At 39.1% G+C, this 17,016-nt stretch overlaps 1 protein-coding gene across 5 annotated transcripts in view; it reads right to left on the bottom strand.

Moving 5' to 3' along the window:
- The window catches only part of MAST4 (microtubule associated serine/threonine kinase family member 4), a 300,676-nt gene that overhangs the window by 89,151 nt on the left and 194,509 nt on the right, over nucleotides 1-17,016 (bottom strand). The window contains exon 1 of one of the 5 annotated variants that reach the window (XM_082783234.1): nucleotides 16,198-16,416. The exons of 3 other annotated variants lie outside the window; for them this stretch is intronic. In XM_082783234.1, coding sequence (XP_082639360.1) covers nucleotides 16,198-16,289 — 92 coding nt within the window. In that variant the 5' untranslated portion in view covers nucleotides 16,290-16,416. Of the gene's footprint in view, nucleotides 1-15,961; nucleotides 16,059-16,197; nucleotides 16,417-17,016 lie in introns of those variants that run through there. One more of the 5 variants, XM_082783236.1, reaches the window with a different exon arrangement.

The raw sequence follows: 17,016 nt of genomic DNA, 5'->3' as shown, positions 1-17,016 counted from the left end.
CTATGGCATCCTACAGCAAGAATGCATTTCCCCCTTTCCCTATGTCTTCACTCTATCAACCACATCACGTGTTAGTCTTCAAACTCTGTTAAGAAGTATCACTATGTTAGCTAAAAACATGCCCATCCACACATTTATGTAAGCTTACTGCCATGAGGTTGCATCATCATCATTGCTATTCTGAGATTCACGCCTGTGTTTCTATCATTTAAGTCTTGCAGATTACGAGCCATCTTGAGCCGTATGAATGAAGAAGACTTCAAATTGAATGTACAACTTAAAAATAATTTAAGTAGCTTAATACACAACTATTCTGTTCCACTGAAATTTTGATTTGGCACTATTTCTACATATTTCCTTTTGATATGATAAAGATATGTTCAAGTGGAACTACTAAATGTAGCAATCTGTGGTCTTCTAACCTTTATAACAGTAAGGAAGAACATTCTGACAGTTCGAACAGTAATCCTTCATCTCCTGGATTTTGCAAAATAGATGCCCCAAACCTCTGATTTGGTTCAGTGATGTAATCTGTCAAACATTTGACTTTCTACTAATATAAGCTCTTGCCCAACTTTCCAAATCTTTACAAATCACCTCCAGCAGATACTGAGCTCAAAAGCCAAACCGATGCATGTATATGAAAGACAAGAGAACATCAGCAAAAGCCAAACGTATTGAATATACACCCCACCTGGAGTGTTGTGTTCAGTTATGGGGACCCAGCACAAGAAGGACATGGAGCTGTTGGAGCAAATCCCCCAGGGCTCAGTACTGGGGCTAGTTCTCTTTAATATCTTTATCGATGATCTGGATGAGGGGATCGAGTGCACCCTCAGTAAGTTTGCAGATGACACCAAGTCAGGTGCATGTGTTGATCTGCTCAAGGATAGAAAGGACGAGGTAGAAAGCTTGAGGGTGACAGGACAAGGGGGAATGGGCTAAAGTTGCACCAGGTGGGAGGTTTAGGTTGGATATTAGGAAGAATTTCTTTACTGAAAGTGTTTTTAAGCATTGGAATGGGCTGCCCATGGAAGTGGTTGAGTCACCATCCCTGGAGGTCTTTAAAAGACGTTTAGATGTTGAACTTAGACATATGGTTTAGTGGAAGACTGGTTAGTGTTAGGTCAGAGGTTGGACTAGGTGATCTTGAAGGTCTCTTCCAACCTAGACAATTCTGTGATTCTGTGAAGTCCAGAGGAGGCCCATGAGGATGATCAGAGGGCTGGAGCACCTCTCCTATGAAGACAGGCTGAGGGAGCTGGGGCTGTTCAGCCTGGAGAAGAGAAGGCTTTGGGGAGACCTTGCCTAAAGGGGGCCTACAGGAGAGCTGGGGAGGGACTCTTGGTCAGGGAGTGGAGTGATAGGACAAGAAGTAATGGCTTTAAACTAAAAGGGAGTAGATTTAGATTAGCTATTAGGAATAAATTCTTTAGTCAGAGGTGGTGAGGCCCTGGCACAGGCTGCCCAGAGAAGCTGTGGATGCCCCATCCCTGGAGGTGTTCAAGGCCAGGCTGGATGGGGCTTTGGACAGCCTGGTCTGGTGGGAGGTGTCCCTGCCCATGGCAGGGGGGCTGGAGTTGGGCGATCTCAAAGGTCTCTTCCAACCCAAACCATTCTGTGATTCTATGATTCTATAATAAAAGAGGAGAGACATTCATTGTTATTTTCTGTCTTCAAATGACAGCTATAAAAATCACCATTACTCATATAAACAGATTCTGCCTTTTAAGACAAATTGAATGGTAAAGCATTCATATAAATCCATGTTAACACAATCACATGCTTTTAAAATCAACTCCCTTTTACAAATGTATAACTCAACATTAAACCTGAATGATTTTTCAGTCCTTCAAAATCTCAAGAAAGTTTTTGCAGGTCATGGTAACACAGTTAGGAAGGGCTGGACAACGAATTTGATGTACATATGGGTGTGTGACCAATTAAAAAGTGACTGTTTTCTCAACCTAGCTTGAACTGATTAAAGAGATCTGACTAGTTTTTACTAGGATGTATAATCTTTTACCTCACTGTGACCAGCACAAATTTAGCTGATACAGGAAAGTAATGACAACTCTAAACTTTAAAAAGTTAGCAATAAATTAAAAACAATATACCAAGACATTCCTTGGTAAACTGGCATTCAGTAATTTGTATTTTTTCCTGAAACTTGGTGAAATTTGGTAATCTCTTGCTTCTATAGCATTCAATTACATGTCACATGATTGAAGGAACTGCTTACAAGTTCATACAGATCCTTTATTTCTTAAAGTTCTTACAGAAAAATAGCATGTTTCGTTCCCTGACTTTTCTTTTCTTTTTTTAATTATTTTTCCAGTAAATGAAAAATAACAACATCTTCACACTTATTTAACACAGGGAATCAGAGACACAGGAGATACGGTATCATTCTGCAGAAATCTGCAAGGCTCCCAGGAATTCTGTGGGACTGAAGCTGGACTGAAAATTACATTACTGATACTTGTAGGCTTGATATATTAGAGCTCAGTAGAGATCTAAAAACAAGTTAGTTTAAATTGACTATTCAATATGCTGGATTAGCTATACCTTTAAAAGTTAATTTAGTTACTGCCTCCAAAGGACAAATTCTGGTCTTCCTATTCACTCATGTCTCACAGCATACTTTATTGCTGTAGAAAAGTAGTAACATGTCATTCATCTTTGGTAGTGATGAGAAAAATGCTGCAACATGATAGAAAACTAGACGTCATATCCTTTACAAGTCTAGCTTTAATAGTCCAAATGCCTGTAGCCATATCACCTCGTGCTGTGATTTTGCCACATCTCATGCTACGCAGCATTAGGCTAACTAGCTTGCTGCAGGAAATGATGATGATCTCTTCTGAGTCAGTCTTAAGCACACACCCCAGTATGGTGCTGCAGGGCACAGTGCTGTTTTTCAGATGAATCTGGGCTGCCAACCACGTGAGATCATTAGAGATCACTACGTTTTTTTTTTTCTCTCTCTCTCTTTTTTTTTTTTTTTTTTTTTTTTTTTTTTTTTTTTTTTTTAGGGTAAGGGTAGTTAAGCATGCACTTTTGAAAAAAAAAAAAACAAACATCCAACATCCAGAAAGCCAGACCAGCTGAATGTGCTTTTTTCAGCCTGGGGTTGCTTCTCAAGATCTCAAGGAGCTAACTGAAGAGGAGGTTTATTCATTTTGACAGCAAAAATATTAATGTTAAGCAAACCCCTGTTTTTTCCCAGCCAACACTTGATTTGAAACCAACATACCTTCTGATGGAATCAAGCCTCTGAAAACCGCCAGACTAACAAAAATAGGTCTGAAACTATTATATACATACAACACGATCATTCAAGACAACTTATCACTGATGACAGTGAAGTGCAATGAGGATGTTTTAAGATTAAACTGGAAAATTACAAATTGCTACACTTAACAAATCAATTTCTTATCACAGCATTAGACAAGTATAAAAAGTAGTTAAATTATCCTGATAGCCTCCTCAGAAGCTTATCAGTACTACGTATGTGAAGACAAGCATAGAAATTCAATGATCTTGTTGAGGCAAACTGGTGGTGTGCAACCACAGTACAAAGTGGAAGTCAAAATTTCTCATTCAAGAGATAATTCAAGAGAAATCATACCCTCAAGACACATATTTTCAATACAAGTAGTACATAGTAGTCATTCAATATTGTCATTTTATAAATTCAGTCTACTGGGAGAAGGGAAGGAAAAAAATATCCAGTAAGCCTTAAGCAAAACTATTATCTTTTACTGTTAGAGGAAGGTGCTTTCCATCTTACTTAAAAACATCAAATCAACTGAAATTAAGTACACTTAAATGCATTTGCTTGAAATCTTGCTAACCACTATACTCATTAAGTACATTAACAATATTGTGCATTTTATTTTCCAATACTAAAATACAACAAATATGTGAAAAAGTAATCTGTGTTTGTTTTTATACATCTCTTTTCTTCTGGAAACCAGAAAGTCACATGTACACAAATGTACAGCCACATGGTATTCCTCCCAATAAACATATGTCTATTTTTTTTTTTTTTTAAAAAAAGACATTGGTAGATAGAATGATGCTTTTGTCTGATAAAGTTTTTGGGATAAGTGATAAATGCATTTGTTTTAGGTGTTTTTTTTCTCTAGGTTTTATGTAAAACTAAACTTTGACTTAATGTTTTTTGTTGTTCAAAATTGTAAAACCATTTCAGACTGTGGCCTTCCTTCTTTAGACTGCAACGGAGTCAATTTAAAGAAATGAGGCAAAACTGGAGTGGTCCAGTTCTATTTCAAGATCTGTTCACAAATTAGAAGACAACACATCTCCTGCTGCTCTCAAGAATAAAATGACTTGGTGCAACGTGCAAAAGAACATAATTGTGAAAAACATTACTCCTCTTTATATGTGCAATACTACTCCAAGACCTCATTGTTCTAGACATCATACACAACAAATGACAGCCTCTGCTGGAAAAAGCTTACAGTCTAAAAACTTAGGCATAACACGTAGATGAGACAAACATCTCCAACAGGTTAGAAGAGGGCGTGGATGAGGTAAGGTGACAGAAAAAGGGTGTGCTACAATTCTTAGCCATCAGGAAGAGTAATCACCTCACTACTCATCCGGCCCATTAGCCCATTACCTAATTTAAGGTTTCTATCTGCATCACAGCAGAAGTATGCCTTTAGAAGCAATGTACAGAAAGGACAAAACTGCCATTTCTCCTATTTTTACTTTTGTTTTTAAAATGTTCTATGCTTTGTGAATACCACCATAAGAGAATTAAAGAAAGAAAAAACAAACAAAACCTTTAGTCCCCCCACAGTCATAAAGGCAGGAGCAAATTGCCTCCTGCATCAGTTTCCCTTGTTCTGCAAGATTTTTGAGGGAATAGTAGCCCTCACTTTGACATAGGACTCGTGGGAATACACCATCTAATAAATGCCCGAGTCAGTAGATTAACTGGCATTGCTCTCATAAAATTTGTATTAAACACAAATAGTTTAAAAACAAAGTCCTATACCACTCACTTATCAGACAAACAAAGCACCACATTCCTCACAAATCATTATATGAAGAATTATATTTTAACTACTTGTACTTCTACAGCATTTGAAGTGGAAGTCCTACATTTGCCTTCATTTATCTTCAAGGGTTGTGTTGATAGTACTACCTTCAAGCACACAATGGCTATCATCTACTGTTAAGCAAAGTCCCCCAGTCATGGTTTACGAGTGTTTTGTTTACACTGTTCCTTGGTATCTTTCAGAAAAGTGGTTCAGTAAACAAAGTCTCCACAGAAGAAAAATATTTTTGACCACACAAATATTTGTAAGTATTTTTTTAAAATGTTTGTAGATGTGTATGAAAAACAGAATTAAAAAGGTACCTCCAACCTTCATTTTTATTGTGTGGTATTATCTGCTTCCAAAGAGGCCACTGCGTAATGCAACCCTCCGAGCAAGAAGCTCAAGAAATTTAATGCCTCCTCTGACACTAACAATGTCCATAACTACAAAATATTTTTTTTGTATGAGCTTTTCCATAAAATAGATTAATTACATTGGCTATCAATATCTTGTTATATGCATCTTTAGCATGCATATGTTAGAATACTTACTTTTACAGTAACACTTTCACGTAAAAAAGAATGCTTAAAATGAAATCACCTAAACCTTTGCAGATACTTCAATATTTCATATGCACATATTACCTGTGCATTAAAACGATGTTCAGCGATATCTCATTTCATTTGGGTGCTGGACTTCTAGCATGCACTGAATATGCATACCACTTCTGAAGCTCTAGCTCCTGGATCCTGGCTTTCTGAGTGTTCATTTTCTCAAATTTGTCAATGATTAAGTAAACACATTACCTTGACTGAGAAGACCAAATTACTAAACCTCTAGCACTATTACTCCATGTCATGTTTCCTGTAGAATGTCAGAGTAGGTAATCCTACTGGTTTCTTCTTGCCTTATAATTTATGAATCAGAAGAAGGAAACACATGATGGCTAAAAGGTATTAATTTATAGATAATACTGAATGCTTAGGTCTGACCCACACAAACAATTTGCATATTTAATAAATTAATCTAGTATATTCATATACTCTAGTATGTTTTGAATTTCCTTTAAAACATTTCCATACCAAAAAGGAAAAAAAAGGAATTTTCTGTTCCAAGCTTTGGGGAACACATGTAAGAAAAAGGGTGAAGAAACTTCATTTTTTGGTTTAGAAATTTTATTCCACCAATAGCAATCACTCTTCAAAGACTTGCAAAAGATAATATTTTGACATTTGGCAAGACAGAATAGAACATGTGAGACACTCAGGAAGAAAAAAAAAATGAGATTGAAGTATATTTCCCAACAGAACTCATGTTCTCTCATTAGTCATAGGTCACAGATGGAGAGCAGATGCCTCCAAACAGAACAGTTCAATCATCAAAACATGGCAGAAGGGCCAGGGGGAGAAGCCAAATCACCAAACTCCAGGTAAGGGAAAAGACAAAACAAAACAAAAACCAACCCTTGCTTACAAAGCGTGTTACACGTTTTCTTTGTCCATCATGTGGGGGAAGCGCAAGGAAGATGTTCTGGTAAGACTTGACTGTACAGTGAACTGACATAATCATCCTTTTGCGTGGGGTGTTTGCAGACAAGGTGAATAGAGCATATTGGACTTGTCTGACTGCCTTTGCTTCTACTGTTACAGCACTTATGGAAATTCCCTTGACATACCCATGCGTAAGAAGCAGCCAGACAAACAGACTCCCTGAAAAAGGAAATCTGTAAAACAAATACACACATTCTTTTTTTTTTTTTTTTATCAGTTAACTGTGAGAGGGTTAACATTATTATCACAAAGGACATTAGCTAATTATGAATTATCGTGAACAACATTGTCAGATGAATGGGTTAACATTCACACATCTTTTTCCCAATTTCCATAGAAGGAAATAGAAAAGCTGTGTGTTGATTTGCATTATGAAAGCTGTCCTAATAACAAATTCTGGTAAACACCAAGACACTTGGTAGAAATTTAAAACTCTAAATTATTTTCATCATCACTATCCCGTTTCCGATGCACCAAGAACTGATTATGCTTATGCTTGAACTATGTTAAATCTACAAACATAGGTATTTATCTACTGAAACATTCTAATAAATAATTTTGCCCTTTCTCAGTCAGCACACACTGTAACCAGCAGGAAATAGCCATGTCTGAAGGAATAACTTGGCTCTAGTATTTCTAGGCTCACTGGCATTAAGCTATATAGTGTTAAATTAAACGACACACATCTGTTGCAAATAATTCCGTCAACAGAAGTACCAAGGAAGCCCCACTTTCTATGGGTTTGTGTTTTGTCACAGCCCTCCTGCCAAAGTTTCAGATCTCATGTCTCATTCACTCTCTGACAAACTCCCTTTTGGGTTCCTTGCTGTTGTTTGGCTACAGAGTGTGAGAGAACTTGCTGTGGCCGCTGCAGTGCCACCTGTGGGACACTTCCCCAGACCGTCACCACCTTTTTGGCTGGAGGAAGGTCCTGCCTCTCCGTCAGACCCCGCCAACACACACACAAACAAGTTCTCATGTTCCACTTGGGTTTAGTTGGGTTCGCAGGGGGGACGGGAGGGGTACTGGAGGTTGAAGTAAGTAGTTACAAAATTAGCTGTTCTTGCAGCCATTTTTTTTCCTCCCTACTTCTGATGTTTCCATACATTTTTGTGTAGGAATATCTTTCCAGATAATTTCAGCAGCTCACCCAAGAAGTGATAATACCAGTTTCCCAAAGAGAAACTTAAAAGCTTTAAGCTTTAAGAACATAGATGTAAATTAGAAGCTGATTCATTATACTCACACTTTGATCAAAGGAAGGTCAGCTAGTTCAAAACACGGTCCCCATGTTCCCCCTAACAATTTTAGGATTCAAATCTAATGCATTAAAACATCATATTTAAATGTATTTCAGAAATAAAGTAAAGGCTTTTTGCAGAAACTCATCTCTGTCATACAGCTTTAACATATCAAATTTTATTATACAAACTGCTCTGTCCCAGATATGTGTAAAAAGAGCAAAGGGTTCAACATTGCGTCTCGTTCCACGTGTGCAAATCTCTTTTGAGCAGTACAATTCTGCTCGTGGGCCCATGCCAAATCCCATACAGAATGATGGGGGCCCAGCAGTCAGCAAGAGAAGACTGACTACACATTGTTCCCAAATGCAGTAAAGAAAGCAGCTGGAGAAAATGAAAAGTTCATTCTCAACTACTGTTCCAGTTACAAGTATTTTGAGTGCTACTTAAAACAATCCCAGATAACAAGTACCAGCATTCGAACAAAATGACTTTTAATTTATCAGCCCTCTCAAGTTAAACTCCAGACAAAATTCATATTAATACCATTTCCTTGGAAATTAAAGGATGTTTTTAAAGTGGAATTCTCTCTCCATTTCTTAACGGAAATGCAAGTAGATTTCATGATATTTCACAATGTAAATACTATGCTAGTTTCAATTAGTCATATTCAAATAAACAAATAAAAATATCAAATAAACCAACTACTTCTTCCAGTGGTGGAATAGAGCCCAGAATCCTCCTTCAGTTTTAGGAGACAAGCCACATTTTCCAGAAGCAAGATCAGAAATGGCTTTACTTGGGTAATTTTCCAAAGCTATAGTATAAACGCACACTATAAACAGCATAAATCCCCTAGCAGATGAAATAGCTTCTTTCAATTCAATGTGTCTTTCAACAAAGCACAAGAGTAATTTTTTTCAGATTGTTGAACTGACCTTATAATGTTAATAATCAAGTTCTCAACAAGTATTATTTTAAAGCTACTGCTTGAATATTTATGTATACAAATGTCTGTGCACCCGTGTGTGTATTTAGTCTGTCTGGATGTGTACTTATATACAGATGCATATAAAAATAAACGTAAGAATCCACTGATATTGCTCGCATTTCTTCTCCTATAAGATCACAGTCATGCAAGTCCCCTGAAAAATATGAATTCTGTCAGACAAGTAAGTTTTCGGCCTGATGTATTCCCTTATTGACACACAAGAAATCAGATTGTTTTTTATAACCACTTTACTGCCATTAAGGCAATAGTGTTTTTTAAACTCTGCATTGCAAGAATATATTCAAGCACTAAGAGGTCTGAGGGTATAGACATTTTTAGTAAAAGTATTTCAATATGCAACTCTTGACATTAGTCTTTGTTTCAGCAAATTAAGCCACATCAGGAAGAGTATTTCTTCAGTAACCAAATCAACACACTTGAATTTACATAGGGCTACCTTGATCTACCTATCATGAATATAGATTTTTAAAAATGCTTACACGCAAACACACAAACTAGGGTAAAATATTTGTAAGACAATATACGTGTCCTTGATTTACATATGATTTATTTGGATGTTCTTAATTATGTGTTCTAAACCAGCCTCATCAAGACAGACACAAAGTTCATGGATAAAACAACCATTTTCCTATCAGTAAGCAGTGCCTTGACATCATCTTCAACATTTTCATAAGATGATTAAAAAAATCAACTTGTGGGTAACCTTTTAAAATGTTTTCATTAACGTATCATTTTAAACCTATATTACAGCCAAATGATAGGGATCAAAAGCAGGCTATTACATGTTAACATATCTCCATAATTACTGCATATGCTGAAAAAAGAACGGGTGGGAGAAGGAAATTGCAGGAGTTTTTACTTTCTAATCACCAAACTGAACATGCCGGTATTTCATGGGAATAACAGATTCTACTTACAATAATAATTATAATCTTTCAGGAACAATAGAGCATGACGGTTTTCCTTACTCCTAAACAATTATTTAGGGAAGACCATTACTAACTGAAAGAAAGGGAGAAAAAGCTGATATATTTATTCTGGCATGACCCCAATATTTTTGTACTTATCTGTCAGTGGCAGGAATACTAGTAATGCGCAGTTGGTAGTTCTGAGCTCTCTCTATTGGGTAGATCAATCTGGGAATTGTTCCGGTTTACAACATTTCTGAGATATGTTTATATTTACGGGGAACCATGCCAAGAGGACTTTTCTAGTTTGCTAGTATTCAATTTGGCTTGAGCATTTCAAAGAAAATCAGAGAACTGATCGACCATGAGATTTAAGGCTGTACTGGAAGTTATCTCAGCTTTAATAAGGTGCAGGATTACACTGTAGCAGATGTAACTAATACAAATACATCAATAGTATATAGAAATACAAATATCAACAATATCAACAGTATATAGAATATGCATTCCTATAAAGAAAGTACTGAAACATTAGTATTGAGAAGTATTGAAAAGTATGGTTTTAGAAATGCGTGGAAAAATGCCAAGAATGTAAAGCTTGGGTGATCTTCTCCTACATCTTTACCAGAGAAAACTTAAGTCCCATTAAAATTAAGTAAGGTAAGGACACAGCATTACACCATAAACACTCACATCAAATGAAATAAAGAGCCCAATACACAGCGCTTACGTACTATACCTAAACATAATTTTATGTATTAACACTGTATTCTCGAGAAGCTTTAAAATTCCAGAGTTACTGTCGTCAGTGACTTCGCAAATGTAAGGTTCTCAGGAGAAAATCCATGAGCTGTTATTGAATCTGACACACCTGTTGAACAAGGCTGAATCAAGGTTAACAAAGCTTACTGTTTTTCTCAATTTGGGAAACACAGTAAGCTACATATACATCTATCCTTGTGCCGTAACAGTGTTCCTTTCAATGAAACTACCTCCTACTATATATATATGCATATATTTAAGTGACATAACATCCCGATCCATGTCTACAGCCTATATATGTGAAAATATATACACAAAAGAACTCAGTGTGATCTGTGGAACAGCTTTACACCATTATTAAGTTAGTGTGCCACTTAGTAAGCACCATTAAAAATGTTCAACCCAAATCAGTTGGCAGTACCTTCATATTCTGAACACTGCGGTTCCAGCTACTTAGTGGTTTCATATCCAATATCTAACCATATAATTTCGACTTCAGTTTTCTACTTTCTAAGTCTCAAAAACTGAAACATGCACCTCTTTCATGGGGAGCCCAACCCGGGATCCTTATCTATCCATCACTTCCAGCTTTGACAAAGGATTACCAGACCCAAGTCCACCAATCAGTACGTGCAGCCACACAACGAAGTGTGCGAGCTTACTGCTACCAGAAGTTTGGATCTCTGACAGAAGGTGCCACAGAAGAGGCAACTATGAACAACCACGAGTGAGCACCTGTTAATGCTTAAAAATTACATTTGAGAAGGATCAGTCAACTTCTAATAGAAGAAGAACTTCAATGGCTCTGCAGGACATCAACAACAGATGTAAAACAAGCTCAAACAAAGTGGGAGGACTAAATCTCTGTGTAACGTGCCCGCTTTGTGTGATGTATCCCAACAGCCATAGCTAATGAAGGGAAGTCTGGACTACTGTCCTTTTGATTCTCTGGGTAAGGACAAAGACTGTCTCCTGCTCTGTAACAGCAGACACTAACCACTGTGGTTAATAAATAAATGAATAAAATTATGGCTTGCAGCATATTCAAGCACTTTCTAAGCTTTTTTTTTTTTTTTTTTTTTTTTTTTTTTTTATTATTATAAGTCTTATGGTTGCTTTCCATAGCTTTTCTACAGTCAGAGCCTTTGGTCACACCATGAAGATCTTGATTTAATTCTAAGAATTTAAAAAAAAAAAAAAAATACAGGATTGTGACCAGAAGAATCTTCACCAGTCTAGCTGAAGCTAAGAAACAATGATGGCTCACTGAAGAAAACTGATTGTTGCCAATATTCAATTGTAAGCAGAACTAGAGATTTAATTGCTTGAACAAAAAGATTGGCCAAGTAAACCAACCAGAATAAAAACAAAAGTGCATTCACTTTGACAGTGAGACTATAAGACTATCCCCCCTAATGCACAACCCCTACTGTGAATGAAAGGAAATAAAATTACCAAGCTACATTAACACTTCACTATCTAGCACAGGAAGCAGTGGGATCATTAGTCCAACAGATTACCTTTTAACAACACGTATTCGATGGCAATGTGTTTTAAAGCAGATAGCCTGCACATACTTATTTCTTATTCCCCCTAAATTTAGGATAAAGATCATCTTCCTAAATATATGCAATGTCTATTAGGACAATAAACACCTGTATCTCCTTCTCCTGCAAGCAGGATTTAAGGTAAACTCAGAGGGCTGAGAGCAGGGAAGAGATAAAGCTCTTCTAATCACTGCACTCCCAAACATACACTAAAGTAACACAAATACAATAAAAAAAAGCAATATTTTGTAAGTTGTAACCAATGGTCCTGTAATGTACCAAAAGAGGAATAACTCAAGTTGGAGCACTGACAGATTCAGCTGGCATCTGCACAAGATACTTAATTCCTGTGGCTGTTTTTATGATAATAAATATAAATTTTTTTAATACATATATTTTTTTATGTCACCAACAGGACCCCTTTTAACACCTACTATCGAATAAACAATCAATTTACAGGATACTTACACATAATACCATGTAAAGAAAAAATCTATACAATAACCAATAGCAGGTGTTTACATTGTGAATTAATCACTATCTACTCAAACTGCCAACCCATAAAAGCTCAAAACGCCTGCTCTGTATCTTCCAGGAAACAGACTGTCCCAAAACTAGTAAAACTACAACAAAGTTTGACAACTCTGTTCTCAGAAAGAGTTTTCAGTAAGAGTTTCGATATATTTTTTTTTCCTGTATGTTTCTGAAATGGTTACGAATTGTTAGAATGTTTGAAGGGCTACTTGATGATTGGCTAATCCGCTATCAGGAAAGCCTCTTTAATACCACTTCAGTGACCATACACAAATAACATGAAATTTCAACACAAATTATCCCAAAGTCTACTTTGGCTGAGAAACAGCTGGGCAACCATTCCCAACTCTGTGCCTTTGATAAATAACCACTCTGACCCAAAGCAAGAGTGATTGTAACAATGCTGTTTCAGTGCAACTACCGCAGAGTGGTGGGAGAAAAAACACATACAAAATAATCATTTGCTTGCTTGTTTTGTAAAAAATACAAAAGCTGTGGACACATGAGAGAAGTGACAGAAGAGAGAGCTAACTGTGCAGGGTAGTATGCAGCAGCAGAAGTTTACTTATTTTAAAATACGAAAAGGTACGTGTGTTGTGTACACACATCCGTGTGTAGATCTACGTATCTGTCTCTGTAAATAGACGTGTAGACAATCTTACTCTCATGTTCCCTCTCCATTCTCCAATCCAGATTGGATGCCATTTTAGGCAGGAACCCGAAATTAGTACAATGAAGGGCTTACACCTATGCCAACAGAAAAGGAAGTTAATGTGGTTGTATACATGCCTCTTCTCTGTAAAAGGACATGGTGTAATCCATGTCATTTATAGGCTCAGTCATTTGAATACCAAATGCCTCCAATTTATAATTGAAGAGAATTTTTCTACCTGCCAGTCCTGAAAACCCACTCCATGACTTGAAAGTCAGGCTGGGATATTTCTTGTTCAGGTATCACTTCTAGCAAGAGCTGCTGCAACTGAATTCAGTTAGGTCTACTGCAGAAAAGCAGGAATAAAAAAAAAAATCTTAATGAGAGACTTTAGTGAGCAAACAAGACCACAAATTAAGTCTTATGTCCATGTTATAACCCTGTTGCCATGCCTAACGCTGCAACCCAAAGGAGAATAGGCTAAATTTTGGTTCTTTATTTAATAGTATTTCAGCGAAGTGAAATAAATTCCTCCATCAAAGAAATCTGCACAAAGAAAGAAACAAAATCATTAGTATTTGGAGGCAATTCTCATTAATACTAAACAAAAAGAAAGGGTAGTGCACATAGAACCTATACGGTCTGTACCAGGCCAGGATAATCCCGGTAGTATTGGCAAAAGTAACTGAACCTGCAGGAAGGACAAAGCTGAGAGGGGGGGAAAAACACCCATCCAGAACAAAATTAAAGCTGTCACACCGTCAAGGAGTTCCAAAGCCAGCTATGGATCCCACTGGAAAGGACAGTGAACATCCATTTCCAAGTTTTCACGCAGAACCATGGTGGTTTTATGGACAGTGTTACTACTAGGAAAAATAATTTTAAAAAAATCTTGGATCATCAGGCTCAATACTTCAACTTAAACACAGCCAGCAGATGCAGATCACAGGAACCAGACTTCCTTCAAGCCTGTTCATATTCTTTGGTCCTCTATAATGCCTGGAAAGCTATACAGAACACGAGTGGTTACCACTACCCAGCAGTCTTCTAGGAAGAGGAAGAATCCTGTGGCATGTAACCAGCTATCCTTCCAGTCTTTTCATCTAACAGTCACAGTCCGTGACTGACAGTGCGCCTTTGAAGACAGTCCAGATGAGATGGAGCTCAGAAAACACAGATCCAGCTGGCACCATATTTAACCAAAGCCCATTTCTGTAGCAGAACTAGGAGAATCTGTAGTGTCCATATTATTTCCTCTGAAAGTTTTATCACCTGGTATACACCACTTACATCACTCAATGAGTTATGGGTGGAGGGGTGGAAGGGACACGTCCGCCTTCAAGAAGAGAACTGTAATAGCTGGGCTAGTCAGCCCTCCCTCCCCTGGGAATGGACACAGAGGAGAGGCTGAGCTCCTCAAGGTATGAGCGTGAGGGAACCAGCCTGGAATCATTTTCTGGGCCTGTTAACAGTAAGCAACTTTGAAACAACACTATTAGCCTCTCAGTTTCACAGTGATGTCGCATACTGGTTTTGCTAGGAGAGGGTGCAAGATACTGAACACTGCTGTAATACATAAAATGCAACTGCATATACATCATATATATAGAATACTGAGAGAGTGGACAGAGCTACTTTAAAAAAATCTTTCATATATTTCAAGAAATCCAAATGATTCTGTGATTCTATTCTATAATTCCATAGTATGAAACGGATGTGAGAAATAGGAAGGCATCCAAATACTGAAATAAATGAAAATTAAGAAGCGATACACACATATTTCATGCATCTTGTGAGTTCTAACACGGTCTCTCTCCCTGGCCTGCCTTGGCGCCACGTACTTTAAAAGAACTATTTTTAGGTTTTCACATAGATGAAAACCTACTTAATAAGAGTGAAAAAGATGTGAAAAAGCCCCAGCACATTCTCCTTTTTAAACACAGACATATTTGCAGCAGAAAAATGCTTAAGGCATATTTGGACACACTGTTTAGATGCTATTTAAGCATTTAAAAAAAAAATAAAACCATATAATTACTGATATATATATATATATAAATAATGATATAATTAATAATAAAATAAGCCATCAGTTGCAACTAGCGAGTTAGTTACTTAAAGGTTTGACGTACGCTGAAGGAACACCTTTGCACTGATGTGAAGCATGCCACTTGATTTTATTATTTTAACCTGTCATTCTACAGTCATTTTTTCCTTTTGAAAAACACCACTACGCAAATTCTTAAGGTTTAGGAGCCTACGGCTCTGCTCGGCCTCTATCCTGCCTTCTTTGTGTTAACTTTTCCACACACTAACACGTACGGTAACACCAAAGGTAGTCAGTCTCACAGACAGGAGCGTATCAGGGCTTAACAATACAACCGGTAGGTCTCAAGATGGCAAACAGGGTGGTGACGAACAAAGTTATAAACTTCTATAAAGTTTTGTTATTTGTGGCAGAGGCACACGCTTTACTGCGAGGGGATGGCGCAGCACAAAAAAATGACCAAGACACTGGGGACTGCTGCTCTTCTGCCCATTAGTGGCACAACCCTACCTTGTATCTAGTGCTTGCTATTTCCAGACCTTTTTTCCCCCCTTCTGTCACGGAGGAAAATGGTACAGGGAAACAGAAAGGGCCGTTCCCGCGCCTACAAAGGCCCATCGGAGGGAGACAAACCTGTCTCTTTAAGAGCACCGAACAAAGTAGGCTCTCCTGAGCTGTCCATATAAAGTACGCGCTCCGGATAAAAGGTCAAACAATTGAGAGCGAGCGGAAGGTCTGTAAAAAAAAAAAAATAAAAAGGGAGGAGGAGGAGGAGGAGGGGAGGGGGGTGCGCGGGGCGAAGGACCTCTTCCGAAAGAGAAAGGAGCAGAGACCCGGCCGGGCCGCGGAAGGGCAGCCGGCCGCCTTACCTCTGCGTGCGGCGCAGGCGGGAGCCGCTCCGCAGGTGCGGCAGGGTGAAGTTGGAGAGCACCGTCCACAGGTTGGGGTCCGACATCTCCATGGCCCGGCGCTCACGGCCGCCGGCGGCCCCACGCCATACGCCGGGAGGCAGGCAGGCAGCGGGCAGCGAGGCGACGCCGCTCGCACTGACACTGAGCGCCGCGGGGCCGCCGCGACCGGGAGGCGGCAGCGACCGGCACCGACGGAAACTTGCCGGCCCCCCCCGGCCCGCACCGCCCCCGGATCCGCCCGTCCCGTGTGCGGCGGCGCGGCCCTGCGAAGGCTGACGGGGAAGGGATTTGGGTCACGCCGGTGCTTACGGGGCGAGCCCGGCGAGCGGTGCGCTGCGGCGGCGCGCTGCGTGCACGGAAGGGCTCCTGCCGAGTCCTGGTGCGCTGGGGGCTGCAGCCCACGGGGGCATCAGCCGCACGGCGTGGCTGGCGGCACGGCACTCTGCCCGAGCAGTGATGGACTGCTGTAGCTAATTCACCAGGGGGTTGTCTGCAATAGGGGGAGTGAACACATGGGGAACACAGAAAAACACAGTGAAAATGAAAAGTAGCTGCAGCGGGCTTACATGGCAAGGGTTTGGTAGCAGGGTGCTGTGGGGTGGCCTCTGTGAGCAGAGCCCAGCAGCTGCCCCGTGTCAGAGCAGAGCCAGCTCCAGACAGCTGCAAAAGGGACAGAGCTGAGCTATGAGCAACACTGGGTGGGCTGCTGGGAAACCAGATTGAAGAAAGGGAAAAACCTGCTGTGCTACAGCAGCAGGGAGAGAGGAGTGAGAAGAG

Source organism: Aythya marila (assembly GCF_965140915.1).
Source record: "Aythya marila genome assembly, chromosome: Z".
NCBI classification, from domain to species: domain Eukaryota; kingdom Metazoa; phylum Chordata; class Aves; order Anseriformes; family Anatidae; genus Aythya; species Aythya marila.
Note: the sequence above shows the minus strand (reverse complement) of the source record. Positions and strands in the feature narration are given on the sequence as shown.